Here is a 15,363-nt window from a genome sequence, read left to right as displayed (position 1 = left end):
GAGAGAGATTACAAGTAGACAGAGAGGCAGGCAGAGAGAGAGAGGGAAGCAGGCTCCCTGCTGAGCAGAGAGCCCGATGCGGGACTCGATCCCAGGACCCTGAGATCATGACCCGAGCCGAAGGCAGCAGCTTAACCCACTGAGCCACCCAGGCGCCCCCTGACAAACCATCTTCTAAAGAAACTTTTTGCTCTATGCAATCATAATTTCTCCTATGGAGTATCAGCAAATAATGTAGTTATACTGTGCCAGAAATAGATAAAAGCAACATTCGTAGGTAATTTGAATTATACATACATTATTCAAAACAAATGTTATGGTTATTTTCTCTGGAAGGTTAGCTTGCAAACAAAAAGAAGAAACCCAAATCCGCATACTGCAATAGCCGTCCTCTTCAAAATTTTGCTATTCCATGTTGATACTTTTTCCATTAATGGAATGTGAGTTGGATCATTTTCTCGCTCATTTTGCAACTAATATTTAGTATAAGAAAATGAAAAGAGTTAATGTACAGTACACTGAAAATATCTTTGATTTTTAAAAATAAAATATCCATGTTAATTCAGTTGATGTAGAGGCAGCCAATGCAAGATTTCCATGGAAGATTTAAAGTGAACACATTCGTCTTAAAAAACCGTCTTTTTTGCCAAGGATCCCATCATGGTGAATTAGTTTCAAATTAAGAATAAATGCTTTGATAGATTATTACATTTTAAAATCATGTTTTTTTTTTATCAAGAGATAAAGTTCCTTGAATATTTGTATTTTTACCTACAAGCAATGATAATTGTGATTTTTCCCTCTGTATTTAAATATTAAATGATTTCTTAACAAAAAAAACCATTCTTATAGTTTACCTACAATACATGAAATTTATCAAAAACTAGAGGATTTGATGTTATTGCTAGAAGTTTAATCCTTTATTTAAATATAATTGTAGGAACAAATACTAACAAAAACTTAAGTGGCTCTTTTAGGACTTCTTAGCAATGAAAGCACATGACCCAGTCAGTTTCTGAATACTCCTACAGAACTCTGTTGCTAAAGAAGGCCCCCCAACCATGTGTGTGGGTTGTGTGTATGTGTAGGAGAGACAGACACAAGAGAGAGATAGTTGATGGGGGAGGAGCAGAAGAAGGAGAATGAGCAGAAGCCAAAAGATCTTCAAAAGATAAAAAGAATCAGGCACATTTATAGAGTGATATATACTAGAAACATACTGGGCTAGAGTGGTGACATAAATATTTTCAACATTAGCAAGAATAACTACATCTAAAATCTACAGTGTAAATATTTAATTTAAAAAGCTTGCAAAATTAATTTTAAATTTATAGCAGAAAACAGACTTCAATGCCAATCTCCTTAATACTGTATTCTTGGCCTGACTTCCAAATGGCTTCATTCAGTAACAGATTCCTTTTTGACACTGATGCTCCATTTACTGAATCCTGAGACAGCCATTCCTTTTATTAACCAATTACTTAGAATGACCCTTTCTGACAGGAGCCTGTCAGTGTGTTGCTTTGAAAGAGAGTGATGTGGTGTTAAAGTCTAGCCTTGACCTCTCCTACCCTCTCTCTTTGTTACCTCCATACACTTACCTATGGTAACTCATATTTTTTAAAAATTTGCTTCAGTTATCATTGGTAAACTGAAGTATCATAAGCTTAACAGGCATAATAGCATATTCCCAAATCTGGAAGCCTTCACAGTTCCCTAAATCAAATCTCATGGTGATTACTACTTTAGGCTAATCCAGAAAAACCAATATAAAGCTTGTTCAAAAATTAAGACTTTCCTGACCAAAGAACTGTATCTGCCATTATTATAAACCAATAAATGTATTTTCAAGGCTGGTTCTTATATAGAAATATATAAATTTAAGGTAGAGAAGGCCATAGAAAAAAGACTTTATGCTTAGCTAAAGAAAGCTAAGGTTTCTCCTTATAGGTACACATTATTAAAATAAGTATCATGGTACCTGATTGAATTATTTATGTTTTAGAGTCAAAGTCACCCCTAAAGCAGTGCTTCTTAATTTCATTCCTTTAGGAAAAACCTGTCCCCTCTCTCTTATTTCATCTCAGTCTTCTTCCCCCTCCCCAAATGTTTTTAGTTCATCTTGGAGAAAACAAATAATTACCAGTCCTGAGGAAAGATGTCTGGGGGAATTTCCTACACTAAACATTAAAGGATGATGGTTTGCAGGAAGTATCTTTACATAGTCCATCCAAATTTCCCCTGGATCTTCATGAAAAATACCACGCTATGTAAAATCAACACGATTTTCCTTCACTTCTTCAAGATGATGAAGGTAGTGAAGATGATTGGTGCTATAATTCTCATGTTGTCAACAAGTTCAGAAAGTAGAAAATTAGATTTTTATATGAGAAAGTTTGTTTGAAGAGTGGTATGGATTAAAGGAACACAAAAGTGGAAGGAGTGTAGTTAGGAGACTAATGGGTAGCACAGTTGTCTGACATACAGTAGACACTCTTATGATTGTGAATGAATGAATGTCAGAGATAATACAACTTCTAAGATGCCTCTTTCTCTAGAAAGGAGGTATTGTCTACAAGAATTCTGAGATATACTGCTCATTTGGCCCATTTAAAATTTATTTATTCCCTCATTATTTTGTAAAATTTGCTTCACCATTTTCTACTCACTTTTAAAAAAGACTCCTTTAATTGAACACATGGTCATAGCTAGGATGACAAATTACCTGGAACATGTATAAAGTTGATTTTGAGAAGAACCTTTTATGATAAAATATTAATGAAAATATCAAACGACTTATGGGTTGAACCTAGACAAATTTAAAGAATAATCTGACATTCACTTCAGCTATTTCATAAAAAAAATTATAGATACCAAAGATATTTATTAAATAGACTAGGAGAACTCAGAAGTGAGTTCTTGAGTCAAATGAAAGTGTTTTCCTTTATTACATATCTTCAACAGAGTTCCCGATTTCAGCAACTTAGATCTTGTTATAGCCAATTTTCTTAAGAGAGGGGAAAATTATCTGTCCTTAAATCCAGATATATAGTTCTATATGAATACAGAAACACCACCAAAAAAAGCCCATACTGTTTAAGAAAGTCTAGAAAATAGAATATTTCATCTAAAAATCTATCTCATCAACAGAACTGATAAACATGTCATTTTGGTAATTTTTCATCTGCGTATTTATATGTAAGAAAGAATATAATTTCACATCTTTAACATGGTGATACTTGATTTTTATTATTTTTTTTTGGCTGCATATCATTATAACAAATGGGTGTACCATAATTGGTTAAATCATTCTCCTGGCATAGGACATTATGGCACATACAATTTTGGAATCATTAAATTATTGATAGATACAAATATTTTTACGGTCCTTGGCACATCTTGCCAAACTGTTTCTGAAAGGCATTGTGACATCAGTCTCATATGAAAATAGCAACTTGGTGAATACCCAGTAATGGGTATGGTGATGCATTCTACCTTGCTAATTTAAAAGATGAAAATCATAGATCTTGTTCTTTTAGTCTGCATTCCTGTAATAACCCACAAACTTTGTTTCTTAAATTTCTTCATTCTTTCTTTCCTTTTTCCACTTGTCTAGTGGGAGCTTAAGTTGCTCTTGTCAGAACTGCTTCATCATCTGACATATTATTTGTATATCATTTCCCCTTTTAAAATATTAAATACATACCTTCTGAATTAAATCTTTTAGTTTGCAGACCTCTTCACTCAAATCTTCAACATTACTAACCAGTTCTTCACAAACTGAAGTAAAATTCCGGGGAGAAGCCCATTCTAGTACTATCTGTGAATATTTTCAAAAGTCACATTTTAAAGAATGGGAAATGACGGTTTATAACTTTGTATCTACAAAAATTACACAGTATTCTCACCCATTAAATTATGAAACTGAAAAGCATTTTTTGTTCAGGATAAATTCTGACGCCAAAAAGAAGTTAGTGATTTTATATAGTCACATCAGTTTCTTGAATACATTTATAAAATATATGTATATATGACTTTATGGAGACTAATATTTAGTAATAATAGAATTTATGGTGAACAAATAAATTCATGAAGGTTTTAAGAATGATAAGACTCCTATATTAGAATTACATAAAAATCAGAGGAAAACAAGTGCATTAAGTATTTTTCACTATAAACAAATAGTTAGAACCAAATCACATGAAAAACTCTACAAAAAAAGTTTGCTTTTACAGGTCACTTACACTTTCTCTATTTAACTTTTCCTTCATTAACAAACCTTATATTGATATGGTTTTTAATAACACTCAACACATTGTTTTGTTTCAACTTTCACTTGGGTCTCCTGTCACTTTATATTTTAAACAACTATATTCCCTTTAAGAAATGTTAAGCTCAATATACAGATCAGTTTAATTTTTGGTCTAAATCATTTTCCTTTACTTGAACACAGTTCTTCAATTAATTAGTATATAAAGGAGTAGTAATTAAACATATTTACTTATTTACATTTTATGTGGCTTACAATTTTACCAGACCACTGTTTAGAGAATTATCATTAACTTATCTGGAATGTTCTTCAGCACTCATACTTTTCTTAACACGTTTTATAGAATACCTTGTGAGAATTTACAGGCAACTCAGTTATGATATTCTGTACAGCTGTTATTAAATGGCCACACTGTTTGTTTAATTTCAGAAGAAAGTTGAGGAACTCATCACCACTAAAGAGAGGAAACAAACAAGTAGGAATCACTAATATGAGCAATTTACTTCATTTCACTGGGTTAGTTACTCAATGTCTAGTCATAATATTTACTATATTCTTTAAAAATATTTATAGAATAGCTAATATGTATTAGCTATGAATTAGACATTGGGTATACAAAGAAAACAAGTTTCCAATCTTGAGGATCTCGAGCTTCAGCAGGAGAGGTAGACACAGAATTATAATCTCATTATTCAAAGGCACATATAAAGAAGGAATATAAAAGTATCAATATTGATATCTATTACATGAAGGCATGCACTGGTTATTTTACATTTACCATTCTTTAATTCCTCCCTACAACTCCTATAAGGCAGATGTTAACATTAGCTTATAGTTGAGACATCTAAAACTTGGAGATAATGAACTTAGTATAATGGGAATAGAGAATTTGTAATGCTTCACAGAGATGGTACTTGAATATAAATTTATACAGTCTTAATGAATAAAGGAAAATACATAGCCTTCTTGTGATGCAAAATTTTCAGGGCCACTGAATATTGCCAAGCATGTTGTAAAAATCACAACCCTATAGTATGCATTCATCATATACTGTGTGAATGGCTGCCCCCTCCCCACCACAGAACTCTACAATACACTTCCTGTTAGAATATATCTCTCTTTTCCCTGTGCCATAAGAGCAACATGTCCTGGGTGGGGCTGTTTCTCCAGCCTATTCTCAGAATAATAATAATAAGGAGATCCATTTCGGGTGCAGCCATGACACATGTGCTCAAGAAATAAATTTTGTTATTATAAATCATTTAGAAGTTATTTTTTTAAGTGTAGTGCTTTTATTTTTATTTTATTTTTAATTGGGATGGATTAAAAAGAGGCACAAAGCAACTTTCTGGGATGACAAAAGTTATTTCTTACTGCAGCATGACATGGTGTAAATTAAAACAACAGGCCATGTTTTAAAAGTGTGAAGTTAAGTACTGGGATAAAATTTAGTACCAAGAACCATAAGATATCTGGGAATAAACCTAACCAAAGAGGTAAAGGATCTGTACTCGAGGAACTACAGAACACTCATGAAAGAAATTAAAGAAGACACAAAAAGATGGAAGAACATTCCATGCTCATGGATCGGAAGAATAAACATTGTTAACATGTCTATACTGCCCAGAACAATCTATACTGGCATTCTTCGAAGAGCTGGAACAAATAATCCTAAAATTTGTATGGAACCAGAAGAGACCCCAAATCACTAAGGAAATGTTGAAAAAGAAAAACAAAACAGGGGCATCACGTTGCCTGATTTCAAGCTTTACTACAAAGCTGTGATCACCAAGACAGCATGGTACTGGCACAAAAACAGACATATAGACCAGTGGAACAGAGTAGAGAGCCCAGATATGGACCCTCAACTCTATGGTCAAATAATCTTCGACAAAGCAGGAAAAAATATACAGTGGAAAAAAGACAGTCTCTTCAATAAATGGTGCTGGGAAAATTGGACAGCTATGTGTAGAAGAATGAAACTCAACCATTCTCTCACACCATAAACAAAGATAAACTCAGAATGGATAAAAGACCTCAACATAAGGCAGGAATCTATCAAAATCCTAGAGGAGAACACAGGCAGTAACCTCTTTGACATCAGCCACAGCAACTTCAAGATGTGTCTCCAGAGGCAAAGGAAACAAAAGCAAAAATGAACTTTTGGGACTTCATCAAGATAAAAAGCTTCTGCACAGCAAAGGAAACAGTCAACAAAACAAGAGGCAAATCATGGAATGGGAGAAGATATTCACAAAAGACAGTACAGACAAAGGGCTGATCTATAATGATCTATAAAGAATTCCTCAAACTCAACACACACAAAACAGATAATAACGTCAAAAAATGGGCAGAAGACATGAACAGACACTTCTCCAAAGAAGACATACAAATGGCTAACAGACATGAAAAAATGTTCATCATCATTAGCCATCACGGAGATTCAAATCAAAACACTGAGATACCACCTTATCCAGTTAGAATGGCCAAAATCAACAAGACAGGAAAAAACAAGTATTGGAGAGGATGTGGAGAAAGGGGAACCCTTTTACACTGCTGGTGGGAATGCAAGTTGGTGGAACCACTTTGGAAAACAGTGTGGAGCTTCCTTAAGAAATTAAAAATAGAGCTACCTTATGACCCTGCAACTGCACTATTGAGTATTTACCTCAAAGATACAGATGTAGTTAAAAGAAGGGCCATCTGCACTCCAATGTTCACAGCAGCAATGGCCACAGTGGCTAAACTGTGGAAAGAACCAAGATGGCCTTCAACAGACGAATGGATAAAGAAGATATGGTCCTTATCTACAATGGAGTATTATGCCTCCATCAGAAAGGATGAATACCCAACTTTTGTATCAACATGGATGGGACTGGAGGAGATTATGCTGAGTCAAGTAAGTCAAGCAAAGAGTCAATTATCATACGGTTTCACTTACTTGTGGAGCATAAGGAATAATACGGAAGACACTGGGAGATAGAGAGAAGTGAGTTGGGGGAAATTGGAGGGGGAGACAAGCTATGAGAGAATGTAGACTCTGAGAAACAAACTGAGGGTTTTGGAGGGGAGGGGGCTGGGAGGTTGGGTAAGCCTGGTGGTAGGTATTAAGGAGGGCACTCTGCTAGAGTATTTCCTTACAGCACACATTTTCTTCCAGTATTTTTCACATGCATTTATACAACTGGTATTATATCTCATACTCCACTTCATATTTGCCTTTTATACTTATGAGTATTTTTTAAAGTCTTAAAATAATTTGAAGGACAGAATAGAATATATTAATGCAATGTAATTCAACCATTCCCCTGATGTTAAATATTTAGAGTTTCTAATTTTGGAATGTTTATAAATAATAGATGTGAATATATTTTTGCATAAATTCTATATCTTCTTTTTAGAGGAAAAATAGTTTCCTTAATGGACACAGTTATGAGATGTTTTTGATATATTTGAGTAGGCTCAGAGAAAAGGTCTGGACATAAAAAATGTCAAGATATGGATGAAAGCTTACTATTTCAGTTCAAAATATGTCAAGGTAGTAACGGAATAGTTATTTTTAAATTGCATTCTCTAATTCTGCAAACATAGTAACGCTAAGTGTAGAAAAAAGTAAATGTACTGTACATGTGTTCTTGTAACAGACTATTTTAGAAAATTTAACACATAGAAGGAAAGTATTATAAAATAAATCAGTAGCTAGACTGTTGAAGTCACATTACCAGAAGATTATAATCAATCAGTTCAACTTTTCTTGCTGTTAGTTTTCTTATGACTTAATGACTAATTTCTTCTTTAAAGGATGACTTTGAACAAATGGGAAGTAAAACCTTTTTCATAACAGCATGTAAACAAAGTCTGTGATTTAATAACAAGGTCAAATTCCTGGAATATATGTCTGCCAGTTATATTTTTTAAAAATCCAGCAGTTTTAATAAGTGAACCATTCAGGATTCTGCACATTCTTGTCTATTAAATTCCACAAAGTAAATTCGTACACCCAACTCTGTCATCATATAAATAAGTTACATTAAAAATTTTAATTTCTAATTTAGTTCACATAGAACCTAAAATATTCCTTCACGGAGACAATAGTTAAAAAAATTTAAGAAAAGTAACAGAGATTCAAGAAGTTTTAAGTTCTCACAACTGAAATCCTTTAAAATATTTTAAAATGTTGAAATATTTAAGAGTTATAATATTATTATGAAATATTGAGGCATTATTTTGAATAAAGATCATCTTATTATAAGGAAAAAGTTAAGAGAAATAATTCAATCTTGCAATAAGCTTTTGAGAGAAATCTGGATCATCTAAACTATCCCATGGAAAACTTCCCTAAATACTAAAATGTGGACATCTATCATTTATTTTTATATATGTTTATGTTTATTTTAGTTGCAATGTTCATTATAGTTGCAATGTTACTTTTAGACAGGATACATTAGTGCTGATAGTACTGCATTTGTAAGTATATTTTATAAGATAGAACTTGGATAAAACTTATGGGAATTAAGATGAGAGAAAAAAGCAAATCAAAAAAGGATGCATACTGTATGATTCCATTTAGGTAACATTCACGAATAATATCATTATCAAGATGGACAACAAATTATTGGTTGTTAGGGATTGGGGGGATGGTCTGTCTATAAGGGAGTAGTGTGAAGGAGATTTATGGTAATAAGTATACTGATTGTGGCAGTAGTTACATGAAGATACACATGAGATAAGACTGAATAAAGCTATACATACACATACAAATGAACACATATTTAACCAGTGAACTACAAATAAGCTATGTGGATTGTATCACATATGTCAGTTTTCTGGTTTTAGTATTGTACTACAGTTATACAAGATATTAGTACTGGGCAAGACTGAGTAAAGAATGCATGGGATCTTCCTGAACATCTCTTTGCAATTTCCTGTAATTCTTAATTATTTCACTTAAAAAGTTAAGCAATTTACTGCCCCACGAAATATTAATAAAATAAAATACAATTATTTTTAAAATGGTTTTAGATTACTAATATTACTAATAATCAGTGCTTGACATGTTTATAATATTGAAACTGAGCTTTATATATTGACAACATAATTCCTTAAAGAGTAAGGCTGAAACACAGCTGAACTACACTGCAAATACTTTCTTATTGCCCTTTGAAAAAATTACTACTCTGAATTTTCAACTTGACACCTGAAATGATTTAAAAAGAATTTGAGCTTTACTATAAAAAGCATGGGATCTCATATAGTTCATTTAACAAAAGGCAATGAAAAAATAAAAGAATGTTTCTAACTGAGTTAACAAGAAGATGCACTGTTTTGCTTTTTGGTAAAATGACTTTATAAAAATTGATGTTATAAAGTACCTCCTACTTCAGAACACAATATATTGTAAAATGAACTATCCGTTTCATTGGGAAAATGACTATCAAGTAAAAGGACTCAGAAACTATGAAAATTAAACATTTTAGTTCTTTTTTAAGAACAGCTGATTCTAAACAATATTAATGTTAATTTTACCTGATTTCCAACTTTGCCACTTCAGGTAATTCTCCAAATTTTATCTCTTCTACCTCTAGTTCTTTAAGAGCAGCCAGAATTTTTTGCTGATCTCTACTGGTAATTCCATTCTAAGTAAAAATAATTTTAAGGTGCAACAGGACAGTCATACTTGAGTAATTTAATATTCAATATTATTAAAGAAGTTTTCTACTTGATTAATTCACATCTTGAAAAAACAAGTAAGAAACAAGAAACACACTGAAAAATAGTTTACTTTTACTTGTGACTGACAAGGTTACATCATTAAAAAGATATCTAGTGGGCGCCTGGGTGGCTCAGTGGGTTAAGCTGCTGCCTTCGGCTCAGGTCATGATCTCAGGGTCCTGGGATCGAGTCCCGCATCGGGCTCTCTGCTCGACAGGGAGCCTGCTTCCCTCTCTCTCTCTGCCTGCCTCTCTGTCTACTTGTGATCTCTCTCTGTCAAATAAATAATAAATAAAATCTTTAAAAAAAAAAAAAAAAAAAAAGATATCTAGTGACTATAGCCAATTTTTTGCAAAACTGGATTCTAAAAGCAAATTACAAGATATTAAAATTTCCAAAACCACCACAGTAAAACAATTTTTCCTTCAAAGCACTATTCAAAATATTATCGTGATTAAATAAGGATTATGTCTTCTTTTGTCTTTACTTTTAGTGCTAACTAACTGAATTTTCTCTCCTAGATTAAGCTAAGTAGTATGTTTATTTTGACTTGTTGTAATACTGAAGATTTCAAGTTTCCAATGTATTCATGGAGGAAGATGATTACTTTTCAGGTATTCTATTAAAGTATCTCTAGTATTTCCCAAGCTTATTTTCAAATTGTTACTTAATAATACTAGATGGCAAAATAATAGGTCTTGATCTTTTTGAGAACCTAGCAAAAGGCAGTATTTGGAGGACACATATGCATACCTATGTACAAAAAAAGCCACCTCTTATTTCTGAGTAAATTGTTTTATAAAACTATTTCAGATTTAGAAATGAAGCAGCAGTTTTAGTTGAGATGCCATGATTAATCTGAAGAAAAAAGCAAATTCATACTGTAACAGAAGATTTTAAAGACGTTATTCATAATCATATCTAATAAAAAACCTATCAAAAGATAATTTACAGTCTGTATCTCTAGGATTTTTAAAATAGAAAATAAAAGCATCCAGAATTCTTAAAATATGAACGAATGTCTGAAGTTTTTGAAACTGACACTAACCTTTGTAAATTCATCTTTCCTCATGGTCAAAAGGTGTCTTAAGGTTATATCTCTTTCCTGTAGAATAGAAAAAATGCAACATTTTGATACAAATACAACATTAGAAAGGGAAGTAGGCAACTGTCCTAAATTAGTCAGTTATATGCTACCCTCCTAAGTAACTTTCAGTTCTAAAAGGGAATAGGACATGTAGGTACAGAACTATTCTACTGGGTAGAGAGTAGAGTTCATTATATATGTAATTACCTAAAAAAGTACAAACATAGCCAGTTTCCCAGATTCAAAGAAAATCATTATAACATATCTGCTCACATAAGTAGAAAGAGTTTTATAAAATTTGATTGACATTATATTTTATGAATATTTTTAAATTTCTATTTGCATATTAAGTAATCAATAACATTTAGTTTTACTCAGTATTTCTCAAATAGGAAGAAGTTTCAAGGGGCACCTCGGTGGCTCAGTAAGCTAAGCCTCTGCTTTCAGCTCCGGTCATGATCTCAGGGTCCTGGGATCAAGCCCCACACTGGGGCTCAGCAGGGAGCCTGCTTCCCCCTACCTCTGCCTGTCTCTCTGCCTACTTATGATCTTCCTCTGTCAAATAAATAAATAAAATCTTAAAAAAAAAACAAGTTTCAAGATTGTAAAATGAAGCCCAGTTCTGAACTACCTAAACAGAGTGTGTATATTCCTAAAGAGAGCTTATCTCAAATAGTGCTTTACTGCTTCATATCAGCTAAATGGCTGATAACTGTCATCTATTCAAACCCCATAATACATACCCAAAGTATCTATAACAATGCTAGGCATATGATCTAATTTAATCTCTATGACAATCCTAAACTAGGTATTATCATCCTTATGAAAAAAGAGATTTAAGTAACATATTTCAGTTAATCATTACAGCAAGAATCTGATACCAGATTTGTTTGACTGAAAATCATGCTTCTAATATTCTATTTGGGAAGATCAGAAACTGTAAAAACAAACTAAGGGCTTAAAAGTATAAGGAGGAGGGGCCCCTGGGTGGCTCAGTGGGTTAAAGCCTCTGCCTTCAGCTCAGATCATGATCCCAGGGTCCTGGGATCGAGCCCCACATAGGGCTCTCTGCTCAGCAGGGAGCCTGCTTCCTCCTCTCGCTCTCTCTGCCTGCCTCTCTGCCTACTTGTGATCTCTATCTGTCAAATAAATAAATAAAATCTTTAAAAAAAAAAAGTATAAGGAGGAGTTCTGTAAGGTTTCAGGCAGTGAGTAAAAGCTGTTTATTCCAGCCAGATTCAAATGTATATAAATTTCTAGAATAATTTTCAAATGTTTTTAAGTTTAAAATGGGATCTATTACAAATTATGGAGAAAAGTGTACTTGGCACTTTGATATCAGCATGCTTATGAATTAATAGTTAACAAATAAGCATATCAATGTATCTCACACAAGATCTTACCTTTAATAAATCTGTCATATGTTCAAGTCCAAGACCATGTAAAAATATTTCCAGATCTCCAAGTGCTGTATATGAACTATACATATTTATAGAAATGTTAATTTCAGAACAGACTGTAAGTGCACAATCATAATTGCAAATTTACACACTAGACCTATGTTGTATCAAAGAAATTAGGAAGTTTCTTGAGTGAAGATCTAAGTAAACAGAAAACGATGACAGTAAAACAGTTGCCTATATGTATGTTCCTTGCAAGGTCTCTATACATGAAAATCTCTTTAATTGTAGAAAGTAAAGATTTAATAATTTTAAATGTGGGAAAGCAGAGACAATTTTGTGGCCATGTAGTGAAGTATGTTTAGTAAACAATGTATTTTTAATTTTAGCTTCTAAAGTCAGAAATTTGCTAAAAAGAATTAGAAAGCAAGATGCAGTCTAGTTTGAACACTAACAAAAATGTAATCTTAGACTTTTTTTAGAAATAAATTTCACTGTAGGGGCGCCTGGGTGGCTCAGTGGGTTAAGCCTCTGCCTTCAGCTCAGGTCATGATCTCAGGGTCCTGGGATCGAGCCCCACATCTGGCTCTCTGCTCAGCAGGAAGCCTGCTTTCCCCTCTCTCTCTGCCTGCCTCTCTGCCTACTGTCAAATAAATAAATAAAATTTTAAAAAAATTTAAAAAAAAGAAATAAATTTCATTGTTGTTATTTTATTTAAAGTCAGAAATTATTCTCATTACTGTTAGTACACATACATAAAATTTTTCTAAAATTCTGGAGAAAAAAGCATTTTTAAAATCCAGACATTTCTCAGTGATATGAAAAAATGCTTGCAAAAGTATAAAATATACTTTAAATGTCATATTTACTAAAGCTAAAGTCATGAATCCTTTTTACTTATTTATAGATATTTTATTGGATGAAAACATGTTATTTACCTAAATAAGTGATCGTTTTCTTTATCAGAATCTGTTGTCAATAGTTTACAGATAGTCTCTTCTTTAGTTAGCTGTTGAAGCTTTCCCTCCAATGGATTTAAAGTTAAAGAAAGAAAATTGAAGATCTGCAAAAAGTTAACAAGCCATTCAAATACAGTTAACATTATTATATACCATCACCTACACTTAGAATCTAACTTTTTAATAAGTCAGGGTTGTGTCACATAATCAGCCAGAACACAAAATCAGATCTCTTTAAAAAATAATTTATAACACAAAATAATCTCTGATGTTCATAAATTTAATATGTCAAATTCAGTGTCATCTACCCTAAATTTAATAATGCAGTAAACTAATTAAATTTTCCAAATTTTCAAAGCTTAGAAGAAAAACAATAGATTTCTTTTTGAAGTTTCACATTAGTAATTAGTGATTATGTCAGTAATTAGTAATTACTCTAGAATAATTTTGGAAATGCAGATTTGAGTTAGAAAATGAAAGGCATGTTTATCAGATTACTTAAAATATAGAGAAAGTTATTTTCCATGCAGTAAAAGTGGCATGGTCTGATTATGTGATGGAACTTATGGAATGTTACATGCTTTCAAATTCAGAAACTCAGGTTTAGAAGCTCTTAAACTATATGTTAGTTTTACATAGTTGTACTGTATTATATCCTTGCTTAGAAATTACAGGCCTTTGGCCAAAAGCTTTACTATTCAGACTAAAAGTTTGTATCAATAAAGTGATTTAATGTATGGCAAATATTTATTATTGACTTTAATATGTGAATGACAGTAGATCATCCACCCAAATATGTTATCACTGTATTATATACCTTGTCACATGTATAGGAGTAAATGTAGCTTAAAGGATTTAATTTTAAAAATGTTTAATATGTATTAATTAAAATTAAAAAACATTTTAATTATGTGTTCAAATTTTGACAATTTACTAGCTTTCTCAAAACACTAGTTAATTTTTAAAAGTCTGGACCAGTTCGAATTGTTAAATGGTCTATTACAATTTTATTTCTAGGGACAGAATAAGACTTTATTATTTCTTTATGTAGCTTTTAAGTTACATTATAAATGCCTCTTATTTAGTAAAAGTGAGTACTCTAGTAAAATAAAGTTTTCATTAACTGGCCAAAGGAAGATTACATATTTAAGCATTTAATAATAGCCAGCTACACCATTAGAACAGTTGTAAGTTCTAACAAAACAATACAAAGTTCTGAAATAATAATGTAACATGCCAGAGAAAAATTAATATATAGGATACCTCTAGATGTTTATTTCTTTTTGCAATCTCACTTGGTGTCTTTCCATCTTTGGTTTGTAGCATTTTATTAGCTCCAAGTTCAAGCAACTTCAAAACTACATTTTTATGACCCTGACGTGCTGCCCATGTTAAAGCCTGTGAGGGAAAAGAAGATGTTTAAAGAGAGGGAGTATATATGAGACAGAAAGCAAAACTTTTCAACAGTATTTATGGCACAATAAAAAAGTGAACATGGTTAATTAACAGAATGATTCAATCTCTTCATTTTACAATATAATGTAAACATATTTCCAAAGTTGTAATTGCAAAGCAGACTGCCAGTGCTGATTTTATAAAACCAAATAATGTAGTCAAGTGGTATTAGAGAATGAAATAATATATCTGCTAATCCCTGAACTGTTTTCTGTAAAAAATGAATTCTATGTATACTCCCAAACCTAGGCTTTGCTGTGTGTTACAGCTTCTTCTGTCAAGGGTGAGGACAAAAACAGACAGATCGGGGCACCTGGGTGGTTCAGTGGGTTAAAGCCTCTGCCTTCAGCTCAGGTCATGATCCCAGGATCCTGGGATCGAGCCCCGTGTCGGGCTCTCTGCTCCGCAGGGAGCCTGCTTCCTCCTCTCTCTCTCTCTCTCTCTCTGCCTACTTGTGATCTCTGTCTGTCAAATAAATAA

The 15,363-nt window shown here is 32.6% G+C and overlaps 1 protein-coding gene across 1 annotated transcript in view; it reads right to left on the bottom strand.

Moving 5' to 3' along the window:
- Positions 1-320: 320 nt before the first annotated feature.
- LOC111152054 (ankyrin repeat, SAM and basic leucine zipper domain containing 1) overlaps positions 321-15,363 on the bottom strand; it is a 52,932-nt gene continuing 37,889 nt past the window's right edge. The window contains exons 6-13 of the mRNA XM_022510336.1: positions 14,692-14,826; positions 13,408-13,532; positions 12,473-12,548; positions 11,031-11,087; positions 9,797-9,906; positions 4,619-4,724; positions 3,707-3,820; positions 321-473 (exon numbers count right to left, since the gene is read on the bottom strand). Coding sequence (XP_022366044.1) covers positions 321-473; positions 3,707-3,820; positions 4,619-4,724; positions 9,797-9,906; positions 11,031-11,087; positions 12,473-12,548; positions 13,408-13,532; positions 14,692-14,826 — 876 coding nt within the window. The remainder of the gene's footprint in view (positions 474-3,706; positions 3,821-4,618; positions 4,725-9,796; positions 9,907-11,030; positions 11,088-12,472; positions 12,549-13,407; positions 13,533-14,691; positions 14,827-15,363) is intronic.

Source organism: Enhydra lutris, unplaced genomic scaffold, assembly GCF_002288905.1.
Source record: "Enhydra lutris kenyoni isolate GAN:26980312 unplaced genomic scaffold, ASM228890v2 scaffoldscaffold27, whole genome shotgun sequence".
Classification (NCBI taxonomy): domain Eukaryota; kingdom Metazoa; phylum Chordata; class Mammalia; order Carnivora; family Mustelidae; genus Enhydra; species Enhydra lutris.
Note: the sequence above shows the minus strand (reverse complement) of the source record. Positions and strands in the feature narration are given on the sequence as shown.